We start from the raw sequence: 26,929 nt of genomic DNA on the forward strand, positions 1-26,929 counted from the left end.
TACAATCATTTAAACTAGAATAAAGGGAAACGAAATTCCGATGGAGTAAGCACGTGATAAACGGTGTTTCGATCTATTATCAAATATTTCTCTTCAAGTGGTAAAAGATATAAAATCAAATGAAAACAAAGACGCCTTGACTTCATTGAAAAATAGAGCCATTATATCATTGACTCTGAATGGGGTGAACCATCCCGGCATCTTTTAAAGGTATTTAATAAGTATTCATTGTATTAATATTCTTATCTGTAACCTTTATTTTACTACTCTACATTGTTACCGTGAAGAAAACCAAACCAAAACTACCAATAATGCGTATACATAATCCCTATGTTAGAAACAAGATGGCTTTAGAAATTATGTAGGCGGGGAGGAGTGACGTTACATCCGCTTAACGACAACAGCACTGACCTGAGTGCGATGAAAACAAATGTCAAATGAAATAATGTCAGAAGCAGCACCGGAAATTTCAGAAAGATTCGTAAACTTCCACATAACGAAATGGGTAAACTCGATTATCACGACGTTCAGAACCTTGACTCTGTCTTCTTGTAAACACATGACATGACATGACATGAAGTGCTATGAATGTTGATAATTAAATAAGTTGTATTTTTCTACAGCAATACCACAAGGGTAGCACAACTACTGTTTTGATGCCTGCCCATAAGGAATCATAGGCAGACAAGGAGGGATTCGAACCTACGACCTCTGGATTACGAGACCAGTGTCATAACCAGTGTGGAAGCGTCGTGGTTTAGCTGTTCTGACTCTCGCCTTGTAATCAGAGGGTCGTGTGTTCGAATTCCACCATGGCCCAGCGTATTTGGGCAAAGCGTCAATCCACATTTTGACCCTCTCACCCAGGTGCGAATGGGGTACCGGTAGGAAACATTGTGGTTGGTTTAGCAAGTGTGCGTCTATAAGAGGCTGCTTGGAATGCTATGAATCCAGTGACCGGGTACTAATAACTGCGAAGCGCTTTGAGCAGTTGTAGATTGATAAAGCGCTTTACCAATGACAATTATTATCATAATTATAACCACTAGACCACCGGAGTACCCATAGCGACCTGGGTTCAAGTTATCCCATGCAATAAATATCAAATCCAAGGATTCATTCGTGGGGCCTTAAGATAATTAAATAAACTGTGTTATACCCTTGTAGTATTGTTGGAGAACAATACTACAAGGCAACCTATACCAACCTATTTAATCATACCAACCTATCTATACCAACACATTTAATTATCTTAACGCACAACGAATGAATCCTTCGATTTGATATGAATGTTAATAGTTGTGATAAATGAGAAGTAATAGCAGGTGAACTTTTGAATTCAATTTTGATAAATGTCTTTGAACAACTATAAGTTGTTAAATTTTTGAGTATATATAGGTAGGTAATTCGATTTTTTATTTAATCTATTAGCTGCCTGCTGGCTGTTCAGTTGGTGCCGTCGTGATGGTCACAATGTGACAGGACCTTAAGAGTAATGAGAGTTGTTGGAGTTGTTGAATTAGAGTGACCACTCACAAGATAGTTTAATTGTTTTGTTAATATAGCAGTCTGGCTGTGGACTTCAGGGTGTGATGAAATCTGTAGGTCTTGTTTTGAAGATTGATAAAATATGTTTTGCTTCTCAGAACATTGTCTGAAGCTTCAAATAAAATAAAAAGTATGTTTGTTGTGATAGATTACTGTGAATTACAGGACATGTATGATTAGTAATGAGAGGTTGTAATTGATATGCAATTAGGTACTTGCATGTGTACATCCAGTATGCATTTCATTTAATTTATTTCAGGCTCTAGAGTTAAGAGTAAGGGTTGGAGTTAGTTTTTCTTTCTTCCTTTTTTCAAATTTATTTTGATCTTGCCTTGTAAGATGACGAGTGTTATCAGTCGATAACGAGGAGGTAGATATTGAGAAGCAAGTCAGAGGATTTCATGTCACATTCGAGGTGATGATGTTCTCAATATACACTTTATTCATTATCTGATTTGATGATACAGAAAGAACAGATGAGGGTGCTAATGAATAATTTGTATTGACTTTATTTATTCATTCATTTATCAGAACATATTTATACAGGATAAAAAGATCAGCTGAATTGCTGTTTCACACCAATGTCCTGATTTAACAAGGTTAAAATACAAATAAAGTTACAATATCATGCAAAATGCATATAAATATTTCAAACAGCAGTATCCACACTGATTTTATTTTCACTTAAATACTTAATATGACTACAATCGTATAACAATCATTGATACGATAATATGCATATTACAGATATGATTGCCTTGTAGTTCAATGTACTTCATTTGTTTTCCCGTCTTTGCAGGGATTTTTGTTTTGGTTTCGTTTTCATGGCATTTTGATCTGGCTGGTAATTGAAAGATCGACTACAACTGAATCTGACGACTCTTTCCTATCCTACCCACGAAATTACCCAATCTCAATGTCAAATATATTTCCATGAAACAGTACGTCACATTTGAACACACACACACAAATGATAATTGGAGCTAACATATTATTCAAAATCCTAATTGAGGTTAGCCCGAAATAATGTAATTTATATTTTAAACAACAATTCAATCATTTCGATTTATTACTGAGTCACATAATTAGTTATCTTCAAAGAACGTATTTACAGAAAAAATGTCATTAATCAAAAAAATCTTTAAACAAATTTTTAGTATTAGGCAGTGTATACTGATGCCTATTTATTAATTTTCTTTTCAGCCGGATTCTTTTGACAATCGATACATATTTGTTCTTTTCTACTGCGAATGTTTCTAAAACCATTTTGCAAATTATTCCATATATGCGGAAAGCAAAATTGATAGTTTACCTAAATTGGAGTTATTTTTGTCAAGCTTCACACTTCGCAGTTCTCTGTTTATTATATTGCTGCGATGGCCGATGCTTTAATAAATAAATATTAATAAAACTATGCAGCAGCCGATTATTGATTAAATTTGAAAAATACACCTATCAAAATAATATTGGAATCGTTTGATTTTTTAGATCACGAAATAAACGAGCAGTGATGAATTATAGTTGTTCAAAGTACAGGGCTTTGATCATATTTTTGTTAAAGCGCTATATAAGTACCTGTTATGTATGTGTGTATGTATGTGTGTGTGTGTAAGTGTGATGGATGACCGTCATTAATCTAGCTATTCTTTTTATAAGTAATAATTTAGGAATCTGTTTTGCATGTTCCACCTCCAAACCGTATGTGGTGAAATCAAGAGTTGTATAACATGCCTTTGACTAACTTTGTTTAGCATAGTCTCGCTGTTTTATATTCCATTCATTCACATTTTTTGCCTCAGTCCATTACGTACATTGTCATTGTGTGTTTTTCCATGTAAGGTTTTAAGGCCTTTTGAATTTTTAAAGTGGATATTCAAAAGAGGTTTTGTAATTTGTTTTCTTTAGCGTATCTTATATTTGGATTAGTATTGCGGAAAAATATGATCAACTTCCTCTTTTAATTGCCATGATTGTAGTCACAGTTAATGAAGAGAGACAAGAAACAGTAGTGGATAAGTAAAAAAAATAATTGAATGATGGGGGACAAGGGATTAAAGCAGGAGAAATCAGATACCAGAAAAAAATTCTGCTTATTCATTGCCCTTTATTCCTATTCATGATTTCTAAACAGGGGCAGTTCAAGAATATCATTGTTTTAAATCCTTTATTAATTTAATTGTTTGTATTTTCTTTTCAATTTATTTTCATAAGGCCTACCATTATGATTTCAAAAAATATATTTCCTCTCTATCATCTTTTGGAAAATCAGAGGGGAGGGGGGAGGTAGAACCCTGCGCCCCCTTTAGTGATGATCTAGGCCCGTTCCTTATGCAAATACATTAACAGGCTTACATTTAACCCTTTGCTTCACTTAAATCAATTAACAGCATAGCGTTAATTTACATGAAACATACTACTTATGCATTAATTGATTTAACAGATAAACTTGCCAAAGCCTTTGAAAAAAAAAACATATTGTTATAGGGCTCTTTTTAGATTTGTCAAAGGCATTTGACTGTATTAACCATTCGATTTTACTCAACAAACTGAAATATTATGGAATAAGGGGAAGTGCATTAAAATGGTTTCAAAGCTATCTTTCTAACAGGAAACAGTATGTGACTATTGATAACTGTAATTCTGAATATGAAAATGTTACGGTAGGCGTACCGCAAGGCTCAAATCTCGGGCCACTTTTATTTCTACTTTATATCAATGATCTGCAATATGTTAGTAATATTTTATCAATAATTTTGTTTGCTGATGATACCAGTTTATTTCTATCAGGTAATAATCCGGTGGCATTGAACAATTTATTTAATTTAGAATTGGAAAAGATACAAACTTGGTTTACTGTCAATAAACTTTATATTAATCAAAATAAAACATGTTACATGATCTTTAAAAGTAGGAATTGCAGAATACAAGATAGTGAAATAAATATAAAACTTAATGATGTATTAATAAAGAGAGAAACTAGTACTAAATTTCTTGGCGTAATCATAGACGAAAACCTGAATTGGAAGGAACATGTAAATCACATTGCTTTAAAGATATCAAGATCCATAGGAGTTTTTAATAGTTTGAAACACATTTTACCATTGAGAATTTTAATCAAATTATATAATTGCTTGATTTTATCACATCTCATGTTTTCCAATATTGTATGGGGCAGCTGTTCATCTCATTCACTACAGAAATTATTTTTATTACAGAAACGTGCAATACGAGTTATTACTAATGCCAATTACTTAGCACATACTCAACCTTTATTCAAGAAATTGAAAATACTGAATATTTATGATATAAATAAATTACAACTAGCATCTTTTATGTTTTCTTACTCTAAACAATTGCTCCCAAAATATTTTAATGAATACTTTGAATATAACGTCAACATAAATAAATATTGCACAAGAAATGCCAATAAAATGTATGTACCTTTTTACCATTATAATTTTTCAAGAACAACTGTCAGTTTTAAAGGCCCACAGTCTTGGAATATCTTGCCAGATGACCTCAAAGAAAGTCAAACTACTCGTTCTTTTAGGAGGAAATATAAATTGTATTTACTTAAGTTTGAATATGAATAATTTAATTTTTAATTTATTGCCTTTTATGTTGTTTTAATGTTGTTAGTTTTGTGTTTGTAATGTATTATTTTTTGAAGTGGGGTAAAATCGGGGATTTACCTTGACAGGCCAATGGCCTTTTGTTTATCCCCCACATCCTCCTCACTTCATCTTTACCATTTCTTTTTATAATGTTATGTATAATGTATGTTGTATTTTGTATTGATTTGTATACTTGATCTTTTGATGTTTTTAAAGAGATGTGAATAAAATTGAATTGAATTGAATTGAATTAATTTCCTCATAGCATAACACGCAGCTGTTTCTGATTGGACTTAAGAGGGCGGTAATCATATTTATTGACAATTAATAGGTTTCTATGTAATAAAGGCAACAACAAAAAAGCACCAAGGAAAAATAAAATACGCCATTTTTCAATTTGTCCCATTAACATTTTTTTTCTTAAAAAATATTGTTTACATTTAGGATCATTTTCAAATTGATGCAAATGAAGACGTCACAATTTACGAAAACTAATTCCGTTTACTCAGTTCACCCGGCGGTCTGTAGGTCCAAACAATTTTAAAGGCCTACCTTTCTCCCCCACGTATTCCAGTATTATCAATAATTCATAACATAATTAACACAGAATTATGCAACGCGTTTTTTTTACCGCCTGATATTCTTCCAGAGTCTAATCTCACGCAAACAACAACTATTTTATTTATTTTCAATAAATATTAAATTAATCCATTTTCTTTTTTAATTCAGGATCTGTTTTTCAAAATTTAATAACAAAAATACTTGATGATTTCACATCATAAACTATAGGGGGCATGACAAGATCATGCTCAAATAACGAAAATTACTGTAATGTTTAATAAATACATGTATGGACGTCGATTGCCACATTTAAAAAAACAACCGTTCATATATCCCTTACAAAATCGCAATATTTTGGTATTTTAAAATGCAATAAGCTACAAAGCTAATGTTGCTCAGATATGGACGGACGCAATTTCTGAGTCACGCAGGCGCAAATTAGTTTTCAACTATAAATTAACGTCCCATCACAGAACTGGTCTCGTGCTCTTTTATCTCCGACAGCTTTGTTATTTAATTTAATCAGAAAATCAAAGACTCCAGGACACTAAGTTGGTTTTAAATAATTCATCGTGTGTTTTAGATGAATATTAATATACTACTTGATGTTCCTTTATAAGGATTGAACGATAATTGAATTCGGATATTCATGGACAATTTTCAAATACCTAGTATTGAAATTAATATCTAAATTAAGTAATAATTGTCTCTTTACAGGCAACAATGGGAATGGTAGCTCCTGCTTGTAATAAGCACCCCGTTATCTTGATCTTAACAGCCATGATTTGGACGCAGTGGATGCATTCAGGTGAGTAAATCTTAGCTATGCAGGGACGGTTCCAACATTAAGGTGGGGGGTTGCAATAAAAGAACGACAAACGAAAATAATTTTATACCTTCCTTGGGGGTGCGTTTTCCGTACAATTTTGTGGATGTGTTTTGTCTGGAAATCAAGTGAAAAGTTTATATACAGTGCCTACCCCTGTTACACCCACAAATGTAATAATCGCCCACAAATGTAATAACGCCCACAAATGTAATAACACTTTACCCACAAATGTAATAACGCCCACAAATGTAATAACACTTTACCCACAAATGTAATAATGCACTTTACCCACAAATGTAATAATGACTTTACCCACAAATGTAATAAATTTGAAGTGATTTTTGGCGAATTCGTTCTAAACTAATATCCTATAGTAATGCGTTCAAATAGCAAAGTCTTTTTTTCCATACCCGGTTAATGAAATATTACAGTACAAGTCCAAGTCTTTTTCCAGACCCGGTTTTTCAAAAATATAATATATGTCCAAAGTCTTTTTACCAGACCCGGTTGTTTCAAAATTATAATATACGTCCAAAGTCTTTTTTCCAGACCCGGTTAATTCAAAAATTATAATGCAAGTCCAAAGTCTTTTTTCAGACCCGGTCGTTTCAAAAGTTATAATATACGTCGGTGAGAGGTAAAGACAACACTCTAAGCCCAAGCATTTTAAGTGGGTTTAATTTTGAAGATTGGTCTCAGCTGTAATTTTTTTTCAATATTTCTTTATCTTTTAAATAACCGGGTCCAGACGAAAGACTAAGCATAATACTCGTGTTATTCCACAGGAATAAGAATATGAGTCTTTTGTTTTTAGGATTGTTTAAATCATTTTTAAATCACCGGGTCTGGAATAAAGACAACGCTCTAAACATGTGCTTTTCTACATGCATGGTCTTAATTTGGAGGATTGTTGGTTCTTAGATTCGTTGTTGGGTGTTGAGTTTTATTGATTTTTTATTCCTGAAATAATTGTGTCTGGGGGGAAGTCGATCGGTTCGACAATCGGTCTTCATGTTGTTCCACAGTAATTAGATTATTGGGTATTCGTTTTAGAATATTAATTTGTAAAAACTATTTTATTTTTCAAATAGTAACCAAGTCTGGAGAAAGGATGTCTGCTTTACCCACGCGTTATTACAATGTTTTGTAGGGGTAGTAGTATTATTTAAAAAAAAGACATATTTTTACTGGGTGAAACTTTGGAAATTTGGCCTTAGATTCGAAGTTTTTCAGTTACCTTTTTTAATAGCCGGGTCTGGAGGAAAGGGTACGTTTTAAAACTCGTGTTATTCCACGAGAATAAGAATATAAGGTCTTATGTTAGAAGATTTTTTTTCGTAACTGTTTTAGGTCTGGAATAAAGACAACACTCTAAACCTCTTTTAAAACAGGTTCTTAGGTTGAAGGTTTGTTTGGTCTTAGACTTTGATTTTTTTTAATTCTTACTATTAGCGTTTTTTTTTAAGAAAAAATGGTCGGGCTGAAAGACTACGCTATATATCCAGCATTAATAAGATTATGGGGTCTTTATACTGTTTTTAAACTGTTATTCATAATGTTTAAATAACAGGTAACCGGGTCTGGATAAAAGACTACGCTTGATTCTCAATTTACTCTTAGTGCATATATTCACAATATACACCGTATAAGTTGAAACAACAAAGACATTAATTCCACCAGTTTTAATTAACTGGGTCTGGAGAAAAGACTAAGCTCGATTCCCATTTTTTCCACAGGAATATCATTATCGTATCTTAGTTTGGACTTATATTATAAATTTTGAAATAACTGGGTCAGGAAAAAGACTTTGGACTTATTAAAATTCTTGAAACAACCGGGTCTGGAAAAAAGACTTTGGACTTATATCACAATTTTTTAAACAACCGGGTCTGGAAAAAAAAAGACTTTGGACTTTTATTATATTTTTTTAACAACCGGGTCTGGAAAAAAGACTTTGGATTTATATTATAATTTTTGAAACAACCGGGTCTGGAAGAAAGACTTTGGACTTGTATTTTGATGTTTTATTAACCCGGTCTGAAAAAAAGACTTTGCACTTTTGTGCTATATGAACGCATTACTATAGGATTTTAGTTTAGAACGGATTCGCCAAAAATCCCTTCAAATTTATTACATTTGTGGGTAAAGTCATTATTACATTTGTGGGCGATCAAAAATTATTACATTTGTGGGTAAAGTGTTATTACATTTGTGGGTAAAGTGTTATTACATTTGTGGGCGTTATTACATTTGTGGGTAAAGTGTTATTACATTTGTGGGCGTTATTACATTTGTGGGTGCAACAACCCCCCCCCCCCTTCCGCCTCCTATGTTGCCATTCATGCTTTAATCTACTTTACCAAAGCAGGTTTAGCTCAATTATAACTGTTTCTGTTTATGGTAACTCCAGTAGGAACTCGACAGAGAAGCATATTCCTGGTATATAACCAATTATGTATATAGGAAACATTTTACGTCTAGGTTGATCCGTCATACAGTAGTGGCTGACCTTATAGACTACAGATATTACTCTCGGGTCTTTTTTTTATCAAAGTGGAGACAATGGCAGATTGGAGATTCGGACTCACAACCTTCCGATTATGAGTCCAATCTTCTAACTACTGGGCCACACAACTTACAACAGTATTCTTTAAAAAATCGGCTGATATAATTGCCCTTCTTTTTCATGTTGCCCAGTCAATGTATCTCTACCCTCTCTCCATCTCCCACCCCCCCCCCCCCCACGTACACCCGACCCGCTCGCACACACACCCCCTGTCCGTATTCACTTTTCTGGGCCGGCCCGGAATGGGGCATGGAAAAGAGGGTAGGCGTACTCACTCGTTCTTATTTATGTAAGGACACTTTCGATATTCATTTCCCCGTCTCATTCCTTTTATTTTCTTTCGTCCACCGACCCCCCCCCCCCCCCCATTAGGGAATGGGGTTGCAGTGCCCTTGATACAATTCTCTAAGCCAAAGGCCTACCTTGTTAATAGTCCAGTCAATCTAGCCAGAATAGGGGGGTGACCCGCCACTAATTGCAACACTTGATTTTCCACTGCAATGCTTTCCAGGAAGGTCCCCTTAACAACATAATAAAAGTCCCCAAAAATCCAAGCAGTGGAAATTTATGACATTTGCATATTATGCAAATTAGCCATATAAATTTAGAAAAATAAGGAAAATAGTCCAAAGTTACAAATTAAGTGTCCAAAACAATTTAATTTGAGCGAAAAGTAATGATAAATAACTGCATTCAATGTTTTTATTCAAAAGCGCCAGCCAATCTACCTTATTGCATATTATGCAAATTAAGCATCCTTATATGGATAAAATGTCAAGATATTGTGATTGTTCTCATATAGACAGCTTGAAAACATTTCATTTATGTAGACATTTTTGCTACTATCATTAAGCATGAGAATTCATCACAATGCCTGAAAATTAATTTGCATATTATGCAAATTAGCCACTAAAAATAGAAAATAAGGAAAATAACACAAAGATTCTAAATTACAGGTCAAAAGCAAGCAATTTGAACAAAATTTCATGATGAATAAATAAGTACAATGTTTTTATTTTAAAAAGCTAGCCAATCTGCCTCATTTGCATATTATGCAAATAAGTATCCATATATGGAAAATGTCAAGAAATTTTGATTTTCTCACATTGACTGTTGTTCAAATCAATATGCTGCTATCACTAAGCATGCATATTTATCCTAATATGATTTGTATTTAAGGTAAAATACTGGAACTCTGTTCTTCACGTCCTAAAGCCATGTTGTTAGTCTGACAAGATGATGGGATTGGCAAGAACAAAGCACAGTATTTGAAATTGGTGAGTAGTTTGTTAGAGCTGACATCCCTTTCTTATATGGATGGGAACGACAGAAGGAAGGCCAAGAAAAGCAAACTTATGGCAGGTGAGATCTGATGAGTAGTCTCATTAAGAAGTGTAGCAGAGATTCCATCTGGCCTAGTAGCTTCGTGCAGGTTGTTTTCTTTAACAATTTCTTCAGTAGTTTGGCTACACCCGCTTGACTAAATGTCTGGGTCAGAACAGGCTCCAGGCCTTGCAGAGCAGCGTCATCATCATCATGATCAGTGGTAAATACTAAGACTAAAATCAGTTGTCTTCCAATGTAGTCATAGCATGATAACATGATATTAAGAGCTTCCAACATGCTAGTTGTTACAGCCTGGATCATTGCCAATCCGGTCAACAAATGGTGTATTATAGGCTTGTCTACAAACCATTCTGTGGTCCTAGTGTAGCAATTCTGAGCTTCACCTTACTGATGCTTTAGGAGCTCAACATGCGCAAGCCTTCCGATAAAACTTTTACACACTTTTACACTTTACACACTGTTTAATCAATGTTGGATGGTATTTGATGGTGATGTTAAGGGTGTTCCGTTATGTTGTGTCCTCTTGTTGGAAAGGCAATAATCTGGCTTAGTCCTTCATCTGTTAACGTCTACTTGGTTGTTCATTGTCTCACTGAGGAATTTCCATTTGCCATAAATATCAGGAAATTGATATTATTTGCATACGATTTGCTTAGAAACTATAGCTACAATATTTGGAGATAGTTGCCATCCTTAGGAGATTCATCAAAGAGGAAAGAACAGAAAATGGATGCTTCATCCTGAAGCAGCAACTGGATTCAGCAAGAACGTCTAATCATGATTCCTGTATCTGGGAAAGATGTCTATATACACTTAAAGCCTTTATCATGAGTGGCTTTCATGTCGCTCGTATGGGCAAATGCTCATTGGTACTCTTATAAACCATGCCCAGAGATCTCGTGATTCAAGCAAGTACTCATATTCACCACCAAGACAAGTGGTGTGCTACAAGGACCAAATATTCGAAGCTAACGAGCTTTTATTTGTACTGGGTGTGACATCTTGTGCTGATCACTTGACAATCAAGGAGCATGCTAGCGTGGACTATACTAGCAAGAAACGCAAAGACTCTACCAAGTCAAGGAGAGAGCAAGACTTGGATAGAAATATGAAGCATTCAAACAGTGGGACCCATGTAGAACTGACTCATCATTGCACAATGTGAGTGGGGTATCTGCTCTGACGGTAACTGCTCATGAAAAAAGTCAATATTAACCTAGCAAGGTCATCAAGGTTACACATAATCTACGTGGAATTTTAGAGGAAAATATCACAAGTTTCCTTGATTATTTATAACATGCCGGATGCTTATTTGCATAACATGTACATTCCACTTCAGATATTAAGCTGATAATTAATGTACTTTAGTAATCATATATTGATCTAGATCCACAGAGGGGAGACCAAAAAATTGGCAAGGTCTTATACAGCAGTCTCCAAGATCACTGAAATTTGTCATCTCTGTTGTGGAATGGCTCAGAAAGACCCCTCAAAGAACTCTGAAAGACACCTGTCCTATAGAGATCTTTCAATGGTCTTTCAGAGATGTTTATGCATCAAGTGATCTTTCAAAATTCTTTTCATAGACTTTGCCTGGTCTTTCAATTATCATTCGATGATATTTCAATGATCTCTCATGAGTCTTACAGTAATCTCCGTAAAAATCTTGAGAGACTGCCGAAAGATCATAGAAAGACTAATAAGAACTTTGAAAGTTCATTGAAAGACCACTGAAAAATCATCAAAAACAATTTTCCTGTAAGACCACTGAAAGACTGTTTTGAACCGTTTCAAAAAGTTTTGGGACTCACGAGGAACATAAAGACCATTGAAAGATCTATCAGGAATCGTGAAAGACATCGGAGATCTTTGAAAGTTCGTTGAAATGCCCTTGAAAGATCAAGCAAGTTTTATCGTCTTACAGCAGTCTTTCAGAGGTCTTGCTCTCTGTTGAATGGGGGTTTAACTGTTTGTGTGAGAAAAATCAAAATTTCTGGGATTTTTTTTTCATACAAGGATGCTCATAATTTTTATGCAAATGATGTAGATCTATTTACAATTTTTTTATTTGAAGAATTATTAAATTTGTAAAGATTACCATGAGCTTGTTCAATTTATATTGTTTTCCGCACTTGATTTCCAAATTTTTGATCATTTTCCTCATTTGCAAATTATTATGGCTAATTTGCATAAAATGCAAATTTTGTAATTTTCCTATGCTTGTCTATTTGTTGACTTTTAATATGGTATTACTTTCCTGTAAGGCATTTCCATATTCCAATTGGGGCTGCCACGCAGTCAAACTTAGCTTATAGTGGTAACCCCTGCAACCTTCTAACAATCAATATATATTAATAGAAAATGCAATTATGTTCAATGTTTGCTTGTCAGTTATACATATATTATTATTGCATTTTCATTGCTCATGTGTTTATGAAAAAGTGTTGCAGAAACCAATAGATAAAATGAAAATTTCAATAGATATTCTACTTGCAATTTTTGAGGAATGTATCACCGGTGTGTTTTCTTGAATATTTATTACATGTTAGATACTTATTTGCATAATATGCAAATGACACTACAGACACTAAGCTTGATATAAATGCTTTCAACGTCCTTAGTGAAAGCAGCATAGTAATTTCAACATTATTGAAATTTTCAAGCAATATTTTGACATTTTTTCCATATATGGATGCTTATTTGCATATTATGCAAATGAGGTAGATTTGTTTGCATTTTTGATTAAAAACATTGATTACAGTTATTCATCATGAATTTCCGCTCAAATAAAATTGTTTTGGACACTTAATTTGTAATTTTTGGACTATTTTCCTTGTTTTTCTATCTTTTTATGGCTAATTTGCATAATATGCAAATTTCATAAATTTCCACAGCTTGGATTTTTTGGGACTTTTAGTATGTTGTTCAGGGGACCTTCCTGGAAAGCATTGCAGTGGAATATCAAGTGTTGCAATTAGTGGTGGGTCAAACCCTATAAGAGACTCTAGGAAATGTATGCTTGAATCATTCCCAAGTTAAGTCTCAGTATTTTTTTTTAATAGTTTCTTCTTGCTTCCTCATATCTCTTTCAGTGACTTCTCAGCAAACAGTCGTATCAACGCCTGAAAATCTATCCGTCAAAGAAGGAGATACAGTGTTATTAGTTTGCAGTTACGAGCCTAAGACGGATGAATTCTATTTTGGCTCTGTCGCATGGCAAATGGGTTCAAGTGTGTTAGCAGCGTACAGTTGTCCTAATGCTTGCAGCAGAACGAACCAAAATTCAGACAAATATTTGTTGGACATTGATTTAATTTCAAGCGGCAATTTAACAATCAGAGATGTCTCTTTAGAGGATGACAATGTGTATGATTGTAGAGTTGCCACTTTCTATGGAGATGCTGGGAGCCTTTCCCGCCTCATTGTATATGGTTAGTATCAATTTCCCAGCAATGGTGGGGGGAGTCAATGTCATTGGAGAGTGGACAGTGACAAAAGTGTCAAAAACGCCAACATGAGAAAAGACTGCTAAATCACGATGGCCTAAAACACCAATTAGAGTATGTAATTTTCAAATATGGTGGGACATCTGCACAAAAAATACCTGGTTGGGGTTTTAGGGTGTGCAAATCTGGGAAATCTCGGGGGGAATCTGCGTCTAGAGTGTCCTAGCAGCTTGCTCTTGAATCCTAGGGTATTTTCTTTCTGGACGATCCTCGCAGATGCTGTCTATTGCTCAATGGCATTAACCCCCTCCCCACCCGTCGGCGAGGGTAGGCTATTTGTTTGGGACAATGATTGATGACAATGACTTTTTAATGAAGTTCAAATATCTTTTTTTTCTCTTTGATTACTGCATGAATTATTGATATGAATCATCTCTTAGGGGATATATATATTTCCTTAAAGCTCTTGTACCATTCTATGTTATCTGCAAGTTAATAGCTTTCTATCATTACTACATCATTATCATTTTGGCTAATCAAATATACGGAGTAATATAAAGAGTTTTTTGTATGTTATAAAGGACTGTTCTCTGTCCTGTGTATAGATACCCCCTCTGATTCTAAAGCAAACTTTCAGAACTAAATACCAATTGCGGGAACAGACCTGATTTCCGTTGGAACATTAAAAGAACCTGTTGATGAACTACAAACCTAAATGCAACATCCTGAAAAATAATGATAAATACCAAGAAATAAGAATGTTAGATTGCATTAAAGGTCTAAAGCCTACCCTATAATGCCAAGACTTTTTAAATAAGAAAAATGGGGAAAACCCAAAAAGCATTGTATTTGAAAATGTGAAAATTTAAGGCATTTCATAACATTTGTAGAGTGTGGAGCTTTTGTTGGGTTTCAATAATATGCAATATATTGTAGAATGAATTATCATCTAAACTTGATTTATTCTAAGAGTGCAGTAGTTAATTTATTATTCACTGGTTTGGGGTATTTGATATATATAGTGCGTCCCAGAATAAACGAAACCGAGATTTAGCGATCATTTATCATAACTTAATCATAAATAGAATAGACAAATGACCTACCAATTTAAAGCTTAGAATCTCCTCTTTCATCTGATATTACTTAGGTTATTTCTTATTCACGCATGAGTGAGCAAAAACAATTTGAAGAAAGGAGACCAAAAACTCATTTGGCGGGGAGTATCTGGGTTTCAAAGAGAAAACCACATTTCTGAAAAGTTCAATATCTGCTCTTTAATTTGGTACCTCAATTACAGAAAATGGTCAAGATATGAAAAAGTTCTGGCCATTTGAAATAAGGCTTGTATTTCCATAATTTCATGAGATAAACGTGTTTTCACCGGTTTCCTACAGAAGCTTTTGCATCATGTGCATGGTGAACAAAAGATTTAATGCATGGCTGATCGCCAACAAAACGGAGTGTCGAGTGAGTTTGAAAGCCAGCCTGGAGAACCTCTTCATTTTATGAAATTATTGAAATTCAAGCCTTACTTCAAATGACCAGAACTTTTTTATTTCTTGACCATTTTCTGTAATTGAGGTACCAAATTAAAGAGCAGATATTGAACTTTTCAGAAATGTGGTTTTCTTTTTGAAACCCAGATACCCCCCGCCAAATGAGTTTTTGATATCCTTCCTTCAAATTGTATTTGCTCACTCATGCGTGAATGAAAAATGATCTAAGTAATAACAGATGAAAGAGGAGATTCTAAGCTTTAAATTGGTAGGTCATTTGTCTATTTTATTTATGATTAAGTAATGATAAATGATCGCTAAATCTCGGTTTCGTTTTTTTATGGGACGCACTGTATATATATGAAAATATATATACATTTGAAACTCTACTGAATTTCTTTATAGTTTAATTATTTTGTCATTATTATCACTGTTCCAAAGTAAATAGGCCTACGTGAAACTGTAATGCAGTATCGAGGGAACAATTGTAATAACTGGCAACAACAGTCCAATTCAATATAAAATGCCATAACCACAGCAAATTAACACAAATATCCGATGATTTGACGATGTGAATGTTGATCTTTGTAATACATAGTAAATAATGTAAATGAGTTCTTCACTTTCAAAGGGGGGCACACTTTTACATTACCAGCATTTTGCCTTTCAAAATGGAGGGGGAGGGGCACGGGCCGCCCCCCCCCCTTCTATGGATTCGTCAGTCCCCATGGCCATCTTTCTTTGAAATGCATGACTAAAATCGAGTACTTTTTACTCGCTCCCCCTAGTTCCACCTGTAAGCATAGAACTCTCGGACACAATGACATCTGTTGGCCACGGACAAGGCGTTGTCGTGCCCGTCCTGTCTGGCCAAACGCACACCTTCACCTGCACAACTCAACCCGGTGCCAACCCTCCTGCAGACATCGAGTGGACGTCCACCACCGCTCGTATCACCCAGGATGATACGGTTGACCAGCCAGTGACCGGTAGTAAGCTGACGATGTCCAGTAGAGAGGTGACCTTAATTCCATCGATGGCTGACCATCTGACAGCGGTCACGTGTGAAGCGACACATCCTGCTCTCGTGACACCGTTGACCAAATTCATTCAGCTTGATGTACAAGGTAGGCCTGAAACTAGCCCAAACCCCCCTACACACACCCACCCACACACACACACAAATAATGAACCATAGCAACATATTTCTCTATAGGGTCTTGATCATATTAATGTGTAAATTGTGTTATCTAATTAGAAAAATCAAAGTAATGAGGAATTACAAAATGTACAAAAATGTTTAACACCATTTGTATTACCACATGTTATTGGAAGACGCCCAATGACTTTGATCTTGAGTTAATTTTTGACCAAGATTTAGATATACATAATTGTATATCCCTTGCCATCGTCCTGTAGGAATGTTTGACCGTCACCCCCCTCCCCTTCCATCGAGATATCCATGGCCCTTCTTTCATCAGTACTGTAATTGTTCTATCCAGTGCCACCAACGAATGTGACCATCGCTCTCAATTCCGCCATCATTTCTGACGGTGGAACACTAACCCTTGATGAAGGCACCAAGAACATCATCACCTGCAGGAGCATTGGAACAAGACCCGCCTCTGCTATCACATGGTACCTCGATGGGGTGCAAGTGGCGTCCGGGATCGGTAGACCGGTGTTTACCCCGAACGCCAACGACATTCGGTTACAGGATGCGTCAAGTAACATCATCATCCAACCTTCTAGAGAACATCATGGGCAGGTTCTACGCTGCCAAGCAACCACCTCTGGCATCAGCCGTGACGTTGGTATTAGACTCTCCGTCGATGGTACGATGAAATTCTTAAGCTGACCTCCTAAGAAATTTAGATATTATAACATATCACGTGAAGCACATGACTATTAAAATAGAGAAGAAAACATGTATATTTTTTATGATTAATCGAAATCGAAATTTGAAGATACAATACGTTGTGCACTACCATTTTATACCATTAAAGTGATATGGCAAAATTAAACGTTGCCTTAAGAAGATGTTCCACTCTTTTCGGCGTATGTCCATGGACTGTAAACCAGAGGCATCACTATTAGCCCTGAGTGGAGTGTCAAGCCTTGGTGTACACGTAAACTCATTCCATTTATAGTAAGCGCGACTTACTCTGAAGCATTCTTGTAAAGAGTGCGGCCTAAAATTATTGCTGACATGTCCATCATAATATGCAAAAAATAAACACATTTAATTATCTTTCAATCGCTACTGCATAGCCTTGTTTAGAGTCTAGCATTTAGATCCTTCAAACAACCGACACCAAATATTGCAAAGCAACATGTAATTTTAAGTCTGGTTGAAACATTAGTAGTTCGATTTTTCAGTACTCTCGTAAAGATGATCTTGAATGCAGCTTTTGCTATTCCAGACTGTCGCTTGATTTCTTTTTAGCATCCTTTATCATATCTGGCCTTGCTACCTAAAGCTATGCTACAAAAAAATTAGGTAAACTCTGCCACCACCAGTTCAATCATTGTTACATTCGCTTACACTGTGGCGCTGGTGATGTTTTCGATAAGACAAGACAATATTACCCTCTGCCGTTTAGCAACAAACATTTCTTGTTGAACCCAACATTTTTTTTGCAACTGCATTCTGAACTTCTCCCAAAACTTTGTTATATAAACTCCTACAGGCAGCGACTTCCTTATCTTCCCAAGTTGATTTTATATTTTTAAAAGTCCCGATTCTAAGTCACCAATATCCTCAATAATCATCAGAATTTGTCTATAAGTGATGCAACCCGGCATAATGATGTAGATGACACTGTTTCCTTCCCCGTTCTCTGATCATAATCATCTGACCCATAGGTAAAACTAATGATGCGTCTTCAGTACTATCTTTGGTAAATGGTAACTTGGTATACAGGGGAACGGTTTCACAAAACAAAGCTTCAATCTATTTCTTCTCAATTAATCAGATACAAGGGTTCCAATAGCGTATAACAGTTGTCACTAAATAGACACTTGGTCAAATCTTCAATCGTCTTCCAAATATGAAACATTTACGAATACTAACAAAGAATCATAATGCCGCTTCCTCATCTTTAACGTGTGTCTGGCAAGGTCCACCTGACCAACCAGTTATCAGTGATATCCCAGACGCCATCAATGAAAACCAGGAAACCTCTATCACTTGCGAAGCCGACAACGGACACCCATCCCCCTCAATTCAATGGTTCATTGGGACCAGGAACCTCAGTGCGGATGCAACGCTTCAGGTATCCGCAGACGCCGAGAACCGTATCGATGTCTTGAGTCAATTGCGATACCTGCCTCTGAGGGAGGACAACGGCCTGATGTTGCAGTGCAGTGTCATCCATGATCAGCTCTCGCAACCGATGAGAGTGACAAGTGGTAAACTAGTGGTCAATTGTAAGTTGGCAGGGATATTTTGTGGGATTGGAATACGAGGGAGGTACACGATGGTAGCGATTGCATTGGTGATGGTGCGAATGGTTACGAACTTACTTGTGGTGGTTTCAGTGGTATAGTATGGGATAGTGATGTGATGATAATTGCGGTAATAAGATGGTAGTGGCAACTTGGGAATGTTACGGGGGTGGTGATGATAATGATGATAGCGAAGCAAGTGGTGGTGAAAATGACACGACAGATGTTAAAGAAACTTATACATGTTATAATAGTCATCGTAATTGTGGTAATGATAACGAAAATTCTTATTATGGTGGTGGTGATGAGTATGAAAACAATTATCATCATTCTCTTTACTGTGTCTGTTAACAGTACTTTACGAAATAATGTATGTTAACTATTATTTACTCTCTACTGATGATGATGATGTTCGTCCTTAGCTAGCGAAGACGACCACAACTTCAACAATACCTTTGGAATTGGAGATTGTTGAATAGACCAATCTTCGCCAGAACAAGTCTAATGCAAGTGAGCAAGCAAAAGACAGCATTGGGGGCAGCCACTTGATGGAACTTGCTGTCCTTTCGAAGCTGGCGTTTTTGTTCTTGCTAATCCACATGTCTTGACTCGTAGCCTGGCACACCATCCCACACCATGGTGGGTGCGTCGTGGTCTAGTGGTTTTGACTCTCGCCTTTGAAACAGAGGGTCGTGGGTCGAGGGTCCAGGGGGGACGTGTCCCCCCTACCAAAAATAGTAGGGGGACACAATATCAAATGTCCCCCCTACTATGTTTGGTCTTTTATGATGGAGAAACATACATCACTCACATTCGAAATTATACTTGTATTTTGGACTAAATGACCTTACGTTCTGAGTGAAAAACAAATTTTCCAGAGTGAATAAATAAGATGAGAAGAAAACTTGGAAAATAAAAAGAATATTTCATGTCACTATATAAAATTTTCGCTCGCGCTTCGCGCTCGCATTGCTTGATAGATGATGTTTCAATATGGAGCTTGAATATCATGTTTGGAAGTCAATATGCATTATACATTTCACTCGGAAATCGAACTTTCATTATTTTGTGTGATTTACAAACAGTTTTTAAAAAAGTGATCTGTAAAAGTTACAGCTTTATGGTCTGAATATTGACATTTTCTACTCGCACTGAGCGCTCGCAAAATTCGATTTATTCAGTACCTATAACTTTTGTGTATTCCATTTAGTTTGAAAATATCTCTTTTCAAGTCTGATTGTCAAAACGTAGCAGATAGTACTACTCGCATTTTGATTGGCGATTTATGTAAGTCTCACTATTGATTTTCATGACAGTTTATCAAAGATTTTGGCTCGCGATTTGCGCTCGCATCAGTAATATTTTAACTGATGCATTCTATTCCAATTTACAAAAGTGCTTGAAATTTCCAGTTTTCAGGCCATAACATCATCAGATTTCTCGCCCGCATTATGCAATAATAAATAAGATATCAATTTAATGATTAAATTGTCCCTTTTGTTTCATCTCGCGCTTAGCAAGAGGAATAGGAAGATAGTCATCATTTTCATATGACTTGTCCTAAGGATGTCCCAGTCATATGTCAAAACTCAAATAATAATGAAAACTATCAGCTCTTTATTAAGTGTGATCCATATCCACCTCACAATTTTCCTACAAAGTGCTTGAAATAATATAGCTGAAATTGACTCTTTTTTTTTAAATCGGAATATCAAATAGTTTAAGCTCGCGCTTCGCGCTTGCTGATAGATGTCTATAGTACAGAGATTCTAAGTCTAAATCTGAAACACGCTCATGTTTATTCAGATATTCAATTTGTTCTCTATTTAAATCATTATCCAGTTTCAGATCACAATATCAAAAATGTTCTGCTCGCGCTTTGTGCTCGCATTATTAATGTAGAAAGATCCCTTATTACTCATCCTTTTCATGATTTACAAAAAATGAGTAGAGTGTCCCGTTTTTAGGTCTAAATCTCAAATTTTTCTGCTCACGCTTCGCTTGCATCAATTGTTTAGTTATATAGCTACCCTGTTCACGATTACAAAATTGATTAAAAATTTTCGATTCTTTTTTAAAAAATGTCAACAATTTTCAGCTCGCGATTCGCGATAGCATTGATTGTTGAAATATGTAACGTCTTCATCTCTAAGTGCAAGCAGTCCTTAAAAATAACAAGTACCTTTTCGATCAATTCAAATTAAACGTATATGAACATTTTCTGGCTGCATTTTGCTCTTGCTTTATTAATGTAAGGACCGGGTGTAGGAAAGATCCCCAATTACTTATCCTTTTCATAACTTACAAAACATGAATAGAGTGTCTCGTTCTCAGGTCTAAATCTCAAAACTTTCCGCTCGCGCTTCGCGTTCGCATTAATTGTTTAGTTATATACCTATTATACGTTTAAGTTACAAAAAGTGCTTCGAATTTCCAGTCTTTAGGTAAAAATTTCAAAAAAAATTCAGCTCGCGCTTCGCGCTCGTATTATTTGATTGTTGAAATATGTAACGTCTTCATGGGTAATTGCAAGCAGTCTTTAACAGGTACTTTTTCCATCAGTTAACCTCTGCTCGCACTTCGCGGTCGTAGTAAATATTTAGTTGTATATACATTTTTTTCAGGATAACAAACATTGCCCAGAATGTTCAAATTTTAGAAAAAAATATATAGATTTTCCACAAAAAAAATTGCTCGCGCTTCGCGCTCGCATTATATAGGCCCTAAATAAGGACAATGATATATATTTATGTTGATTTATAAGAATATAGCTAAAAAGGACTATGAGGACTATACTCCTTCAATGAAACAGACAAAAATTACCTTTGAGCGGCCTATCGGGGATTAACATATTATGGCTGAAAATGTTTTCGCCCCCCCCCCCCTATTGGCGAAGGCTGGATCAGCCCTTGTTGTCCCCCCTACCTTTCGGGAAAGATTTCCGCCCATGTCGTGGGTTCGAATCCTAGCCATGACGTGTTTTCCTCCAGCAAGAAATTTATCCACACTTCCTTGAATGCACTGAGCGCCGGTGATGGTAGCTCGAGCTAAAGCAGGGGTAATAATAGCAGCGCTTTGTATCTTCAGGCAAGAAGCGCTTTATAAATCCAGCTATTATTATCATTATTATTATGTGCCAGGTACAACGATTGTCCTCAACTGATTTATCTATTAATTATACTCTCTATCATTGCCTACAACGACTAGACTGTCCAGCGATCGTTGAAGTGACCGTTTGTCCTGAGGTTAAGGAGGGGTCTTCGGAGGTCATGGTTTGTCGATCGGGGCCCACCAATCCTGCGGCTAATCTAGTCTGGATCGAAGGTATGTACTATAATTCAATTGCAATCATAAGGAGAGAGCCTTCCCTACATGATCTCAAAACTGTATGATAGTAAAATCCAACATTTGTTTCAAGCCTTATACACGCTTAATACAAGTATTTTTTTAGTGTTACTATTACCCCTGCGCCAGCAACTACCCTTCTTAGGCACTTTTAAAGTTTTCAAAGGAATTCCTACGGGTTGCCCATTTATTATGCTTCAAGTACAGTATAGAGATATCATTCAGATTCAGTGGCGGGTCTAGGGAGGAGGGCATTCGGGCTGATGCCCCCCACCCCCTTGAGAGTCCTACTTTTACTTGTCAAATTTAACGTGGCACAAACTTGATCTTTACGTTTTAGTGAAAACCGTTTTTATATAATTTTCACTTTTGCTTGTAAAACCTTCCTTGGGAAAATGTGTCCCCTTTTCCTTTGGAAAATCTTGGCTAGGCCCCTATTCAGATAAATGATTACATACCCAATTTGCCGGAACCCTAAAGGTGATTTCTTATTGGATATTCCAAATACACTATATACGCGCAAGGTATCAATCACATTTTTTTTTTCTACTACCATTATTATTGCAATTGATGGCTGGGCAGGGGAGATGACATACAGATATCTTCCAATTGTTTTCATTAACGAAAGAGTACGAAGAACCCATTCTATGTGTTTCAGTATCAGTTTTGCTTCGATGTTTTCTCTTTCTCTTTTTTCTCCTTTGCTTGATCACTTAACCCCACCTCCATGCCCACGACCACCTCCATATGCTTGTGCCCGCGTGCCCCGAGTGTAAAAGCAGTGATTTGAATGTTTGGTAAGGGAGAGAGATATAGAAAAAAAAATTAACAAATAAAGTAAATTCGCATTTTGTGCGCTGTCAGGAAAATGACGAGTGAGGGAAAGTTCAAATTCCAGAGTGTAAAACCGTGGGCATGATGAAAACTTTCATCCCCTTATTCAGATAGTAGATTGAAGAGATTCTATTTCATCTTATTCGTTCGACCGAATAAAAATAAAAGAATCTGACAATTTCAAACGATATACAAAAGATGTACAAACTATGAATGGCTTGAGACTATAAGGACGCGATATGTTTTGTGGGTAGTGCAAGTAAAGAGGGAAATGGTTTTATGCTATTGTAAATGCAGATATTATAAAGTAAAGCAATGATACAAAATTAAACATTAGGCATGTCTGTCATACTTGTAGGAGATGAAACCATTTATGAGCCAAACTACCTGCAGACCCACTTTGAGGAAAGCTCCGCACCATTAGGATCCCGGACCACTCTTAGTTACACGAGAAACTTCACCCGACAAGACCACAGACAGGACTTCAAGTGTTGTACCGCTGTCGGTCCATCATGTAATTCTACCGTCTGCTCAGAACCTTGCGTTCCTGATGTCAAATGTGAGTAGAAGCTACAGTTTCCAACTGAACAGTCAGATCCTGGATACACTCTGTCTGGACATAACGTAAAAAGTTTGTTCAGCCTGGAGTCCGTCTCCTCGCGTTGTTGCCATTGTAGCAATTGGTCTGTTCACTAAAGATAACTTCCATACAGGGGCCGCGGAAACGGGGCTGTTGGGCCCCCGCACTTGTTTCAAAACCGTTTAAAAACGTAAAAATGACCATCTGATTAAGATTTTTTGGCATGCTCAGCCCCCACTTTCGGCTCAGTTCCCCCCCCCCCCCTTCTTTCGAAACCATTCCGCGGCCCCTGTTATGTATGTTGATGTCACAAATTGTTTCAACGGTGGCAGCAAGATTTCAGATCACGAAAATGATAATCGTATTTTAATTACCCGACTTCACGATTAAATATCTTAAACACAATTTTCTGGTCGGGGCTGCTAAAAAATGAGCACCAGTTTATATTGAGGCAAGTTTTGATATACATATGCTTATAACACTATTAAGACGAACTTCATCAGAGGTCTCGAATCTCTCTATGTCTTTTAAAATCAAATAAAAGGCCAAAATTACCAGTAAGTCTTAGAGCATCTGTTAAATGCTCGGCGTTTCAAAGAATAAATTGATGCCATGTCCTTACCTTACCTGGGTTGAGTGCAGCACAGTATTGATAAACTCGTTGCTGTATAAGATTCAAGGATCTCCTAAATTGAACAAAATTTGTATTTAGAATAATTTCTAGCAACGCGACCTGAAGAAACTATATTCTATACATTTATTCGAATTTTGTCATACGTTCTTCTGGTGGTTTATATGCATTTACCGATGATGTGCTGCTATCACCGCTCTCCACAGTTCCACCAGAAGAACCCATCATCTCCAGAAGCATAACTGCCCGCCAAGTTTTCGAGGGCGTTGCGGACCTAGAATTCACCTGTCGAGCCGAAGGCAACCCCAGACCGGCTCTGACCTGGATGATGACCGACAACGAAGGTTTGATGCTTGACCAGATGACCAAAGAGGATGGCTCACAGCTATTAAGGTTCAGGGTTGTAAGAAGACACCATGCAGGGGTGTACAGATGCATCGCTAATAACGACCTTCCACCAATGAGCAGCAATTATGAACAACTTGTCGTGATATGTAAGAGGACATTGCTTTTAGCCACATTAATTAAAGTCGATGCAAGCAAATTACTTCATAATTGAACCCAGCTGTAATTCATCAGATGTCGTATTATTAAGACATGCTTGCCCTTTAACAGAGCTTGGGTAAAGGATTTACCCCATATCAGGAACACGCATGTTGGATAAGATATTTGGTCCAAAGTTTGTTGTTGTTTTATACGGGCACAGATTTAAACAGCATTGTGCAGTCTTATGTTGCACTATCTTACTGAAAGAAAAATGTTCCGTCTCATAGCAATGATTTGGTAAACCATGCGCCCTGCATTTGTGTAACATACACCTCTAGACATTCTCCCATACAGTGGCCTAATCAACAAAATTGTTTTTTTATCAAGCGACTGTATACATGACCATGATACACCGTTGGTACAAAAGGATAAATAGGTCTACTATTCATTTCATGGATTTCATGAATTTTTCTCTCCTCTTTCAATGTTTGAGACTTAAGTGGTTAACATAATTAGGAAAAATATTTCACGAGTAAAAAGTAAAGAAATGCATCAGCATCAGTTGCTATCCAAAAATATATATTTGGATCTGCTACCTTTTCAGTTACGCCCACCTTTCTAAGCAATGACAACTTCCGGGAAACGGCCGACGAGGGTCAAAATGCCACTCTAGTCTGTGTCATAAAGGCCAACCCAAGCCCTCGTGTCAACTGGGAGAGACTCGGAAACCATTCCGCACAGCTCTTTGACAGGACGCTGGTGGTGAATAATGTGGTGAACAGTGATTATGAGAGCACAGTCACGAGTACCTTGACCATTTTCGATGTGCAGCCCGACATCGATCACGGTAATTACAGGTGCACGGCACTTAACGTCTACGGAAGAGTTGAAGCCGTCATTAATCTCAACGCAACATGTAAGTCCATTAATAAATGATAAGGACGAGTAAATGCAAGGAATATAAAATAAAACATTTTGACCTGCACATTTTACACCGGGATCAATTTAACAAGATTGGGGAGGGGCTGGGGGCGATTCCCCCACGATAAATATGACTAAGCGAAAAAAAGAAAAAGAAAGCAAGGAGAAAAAAAGCAAAGCAAAGTATGATATTATTTTGACCTGAATATTGTGACAAAAACATTTACAAAACTGGATTTTTGCAATAAAAATATCGACGTGTTTACTCGCTCGCAACATTTTGTCAATTTTGCATGATAGTGCACCATCTCCCCACCCCCCTCCCCCATTTTTTTACTCATTACGCCACTGACTAGTTAACCTCGACTTTTTTCGTTTGTTTTCAGCTATTCCTGACCCCCCTTCTCAGCTGTTCGTCGAGCTCAATCAGACTACATCTTCGACCCTCTTCGTGACTTGGCAACCCGGTTTTGATGGTGGACACCGTCAAGGATTCACTCTGCAGTACTGTCCAAACAACACGCAAATGGATGAGGCTGGTTGTGGTATACTCGTCAATCTGACAGGGACTTCGTGCAGGCTGGTTGGGCTACACCCATCCACTTGGTACCGGTTGACCATGTGGGCAGTCAATAGATTGGGCACCAGCAGTGCAGTAGAAACCTTCGCTTCCACAAGTGGTAAGTTCCTTCAGAAGTGAGATGAATCCGACAAAGTCCTGACAGGGACTTCATGTAGGCTTGTTGGGCTACATCCATCCACTTGGTACCGGTTGACCATGTGGGCAGTCAATAGATTGGGCACCAGCAGTGCAGTAGAAACCTTCGCTTCCACCAGTGGTAAGTTCCTTCAGAAGTGAGATGAATCCGACAAAGTCCCTGGCCCCCTTTATGAAACTTGTTATAATAGCATTTTGCATATACAGATACAACCTACTGAAATCATTGAATTTGATTGGCTGATAAGATTGTTACAGACATTCCCTGATCTAAAATGATTCATCTTTTTTAATTGTTTTGCGCTTCTGCATTTCAAAGTAGGCCTACCTTCCCGGGCACATTCCTCCTGCCCCCGTACAACAACTAGCAACATGAAAAAGTATATATGTACAAAGGCAAATGCCTGTACTTGGAATCACAGTGAGTAAAGTTTCTCGCCCGACAGTGACATGCCTCAATAACAAGAAGATAGAGAAAGAAAAGACGAGTTAATTGATATACCCCGGCCACACCCCTTCCACACTAACTCGTCCTGAACCCCCCCCCCCCCCCCCCCCCG

General features: G+C 36.8%; 1 protein-coding gene across 1 annotated transcript; it reads left to right on the forward strand.

The window, feature by feature from the left end:
- The first annotated feature begins 6,446 nt into the window (after window positions 1-6,446).
- On the forward strand, window positions 6,447-26,351 carry LOC121420671 (nephrin-like). Its single transcript, XM_041615332.1, has 10 exons — window positions 6,447-6,531; window positions 13,558-13,896; window positions 16,196-16,534; window positions 16,910-17,242; window positions 18,528-18,836; window positions 22,062-22,178; window positions 23,392-23,592; window positions 24,451-24,738; window positions 25,335-25,646; window positions 26,038-26,351. Exons 1-10 carry the CDS (start codon window positions 6,447-6,449, stop codon window positions 26,349-26,351), a joined length of 2,637 nt encoding a protein of 878 aa, XP_041471266.1.
- Window positions 26,352-26,929: the final 578 nt, after the last annotated feature.

Source organism: Lytechinus variegatus, chromosome 8 (assembly GCF_018143015.1).
Source record: "Lytechinus variegatus isolate NC3 chromosome 8, Lvar_3.0, whole genome shotgun sequence".
Lineage (NCBI taxonomy): Eukaryota > Metazoa > Echinodermata > Echinoidea > Temnopleuroida > Toxopneustidae > Lytechinus > Lytechinus variegatus.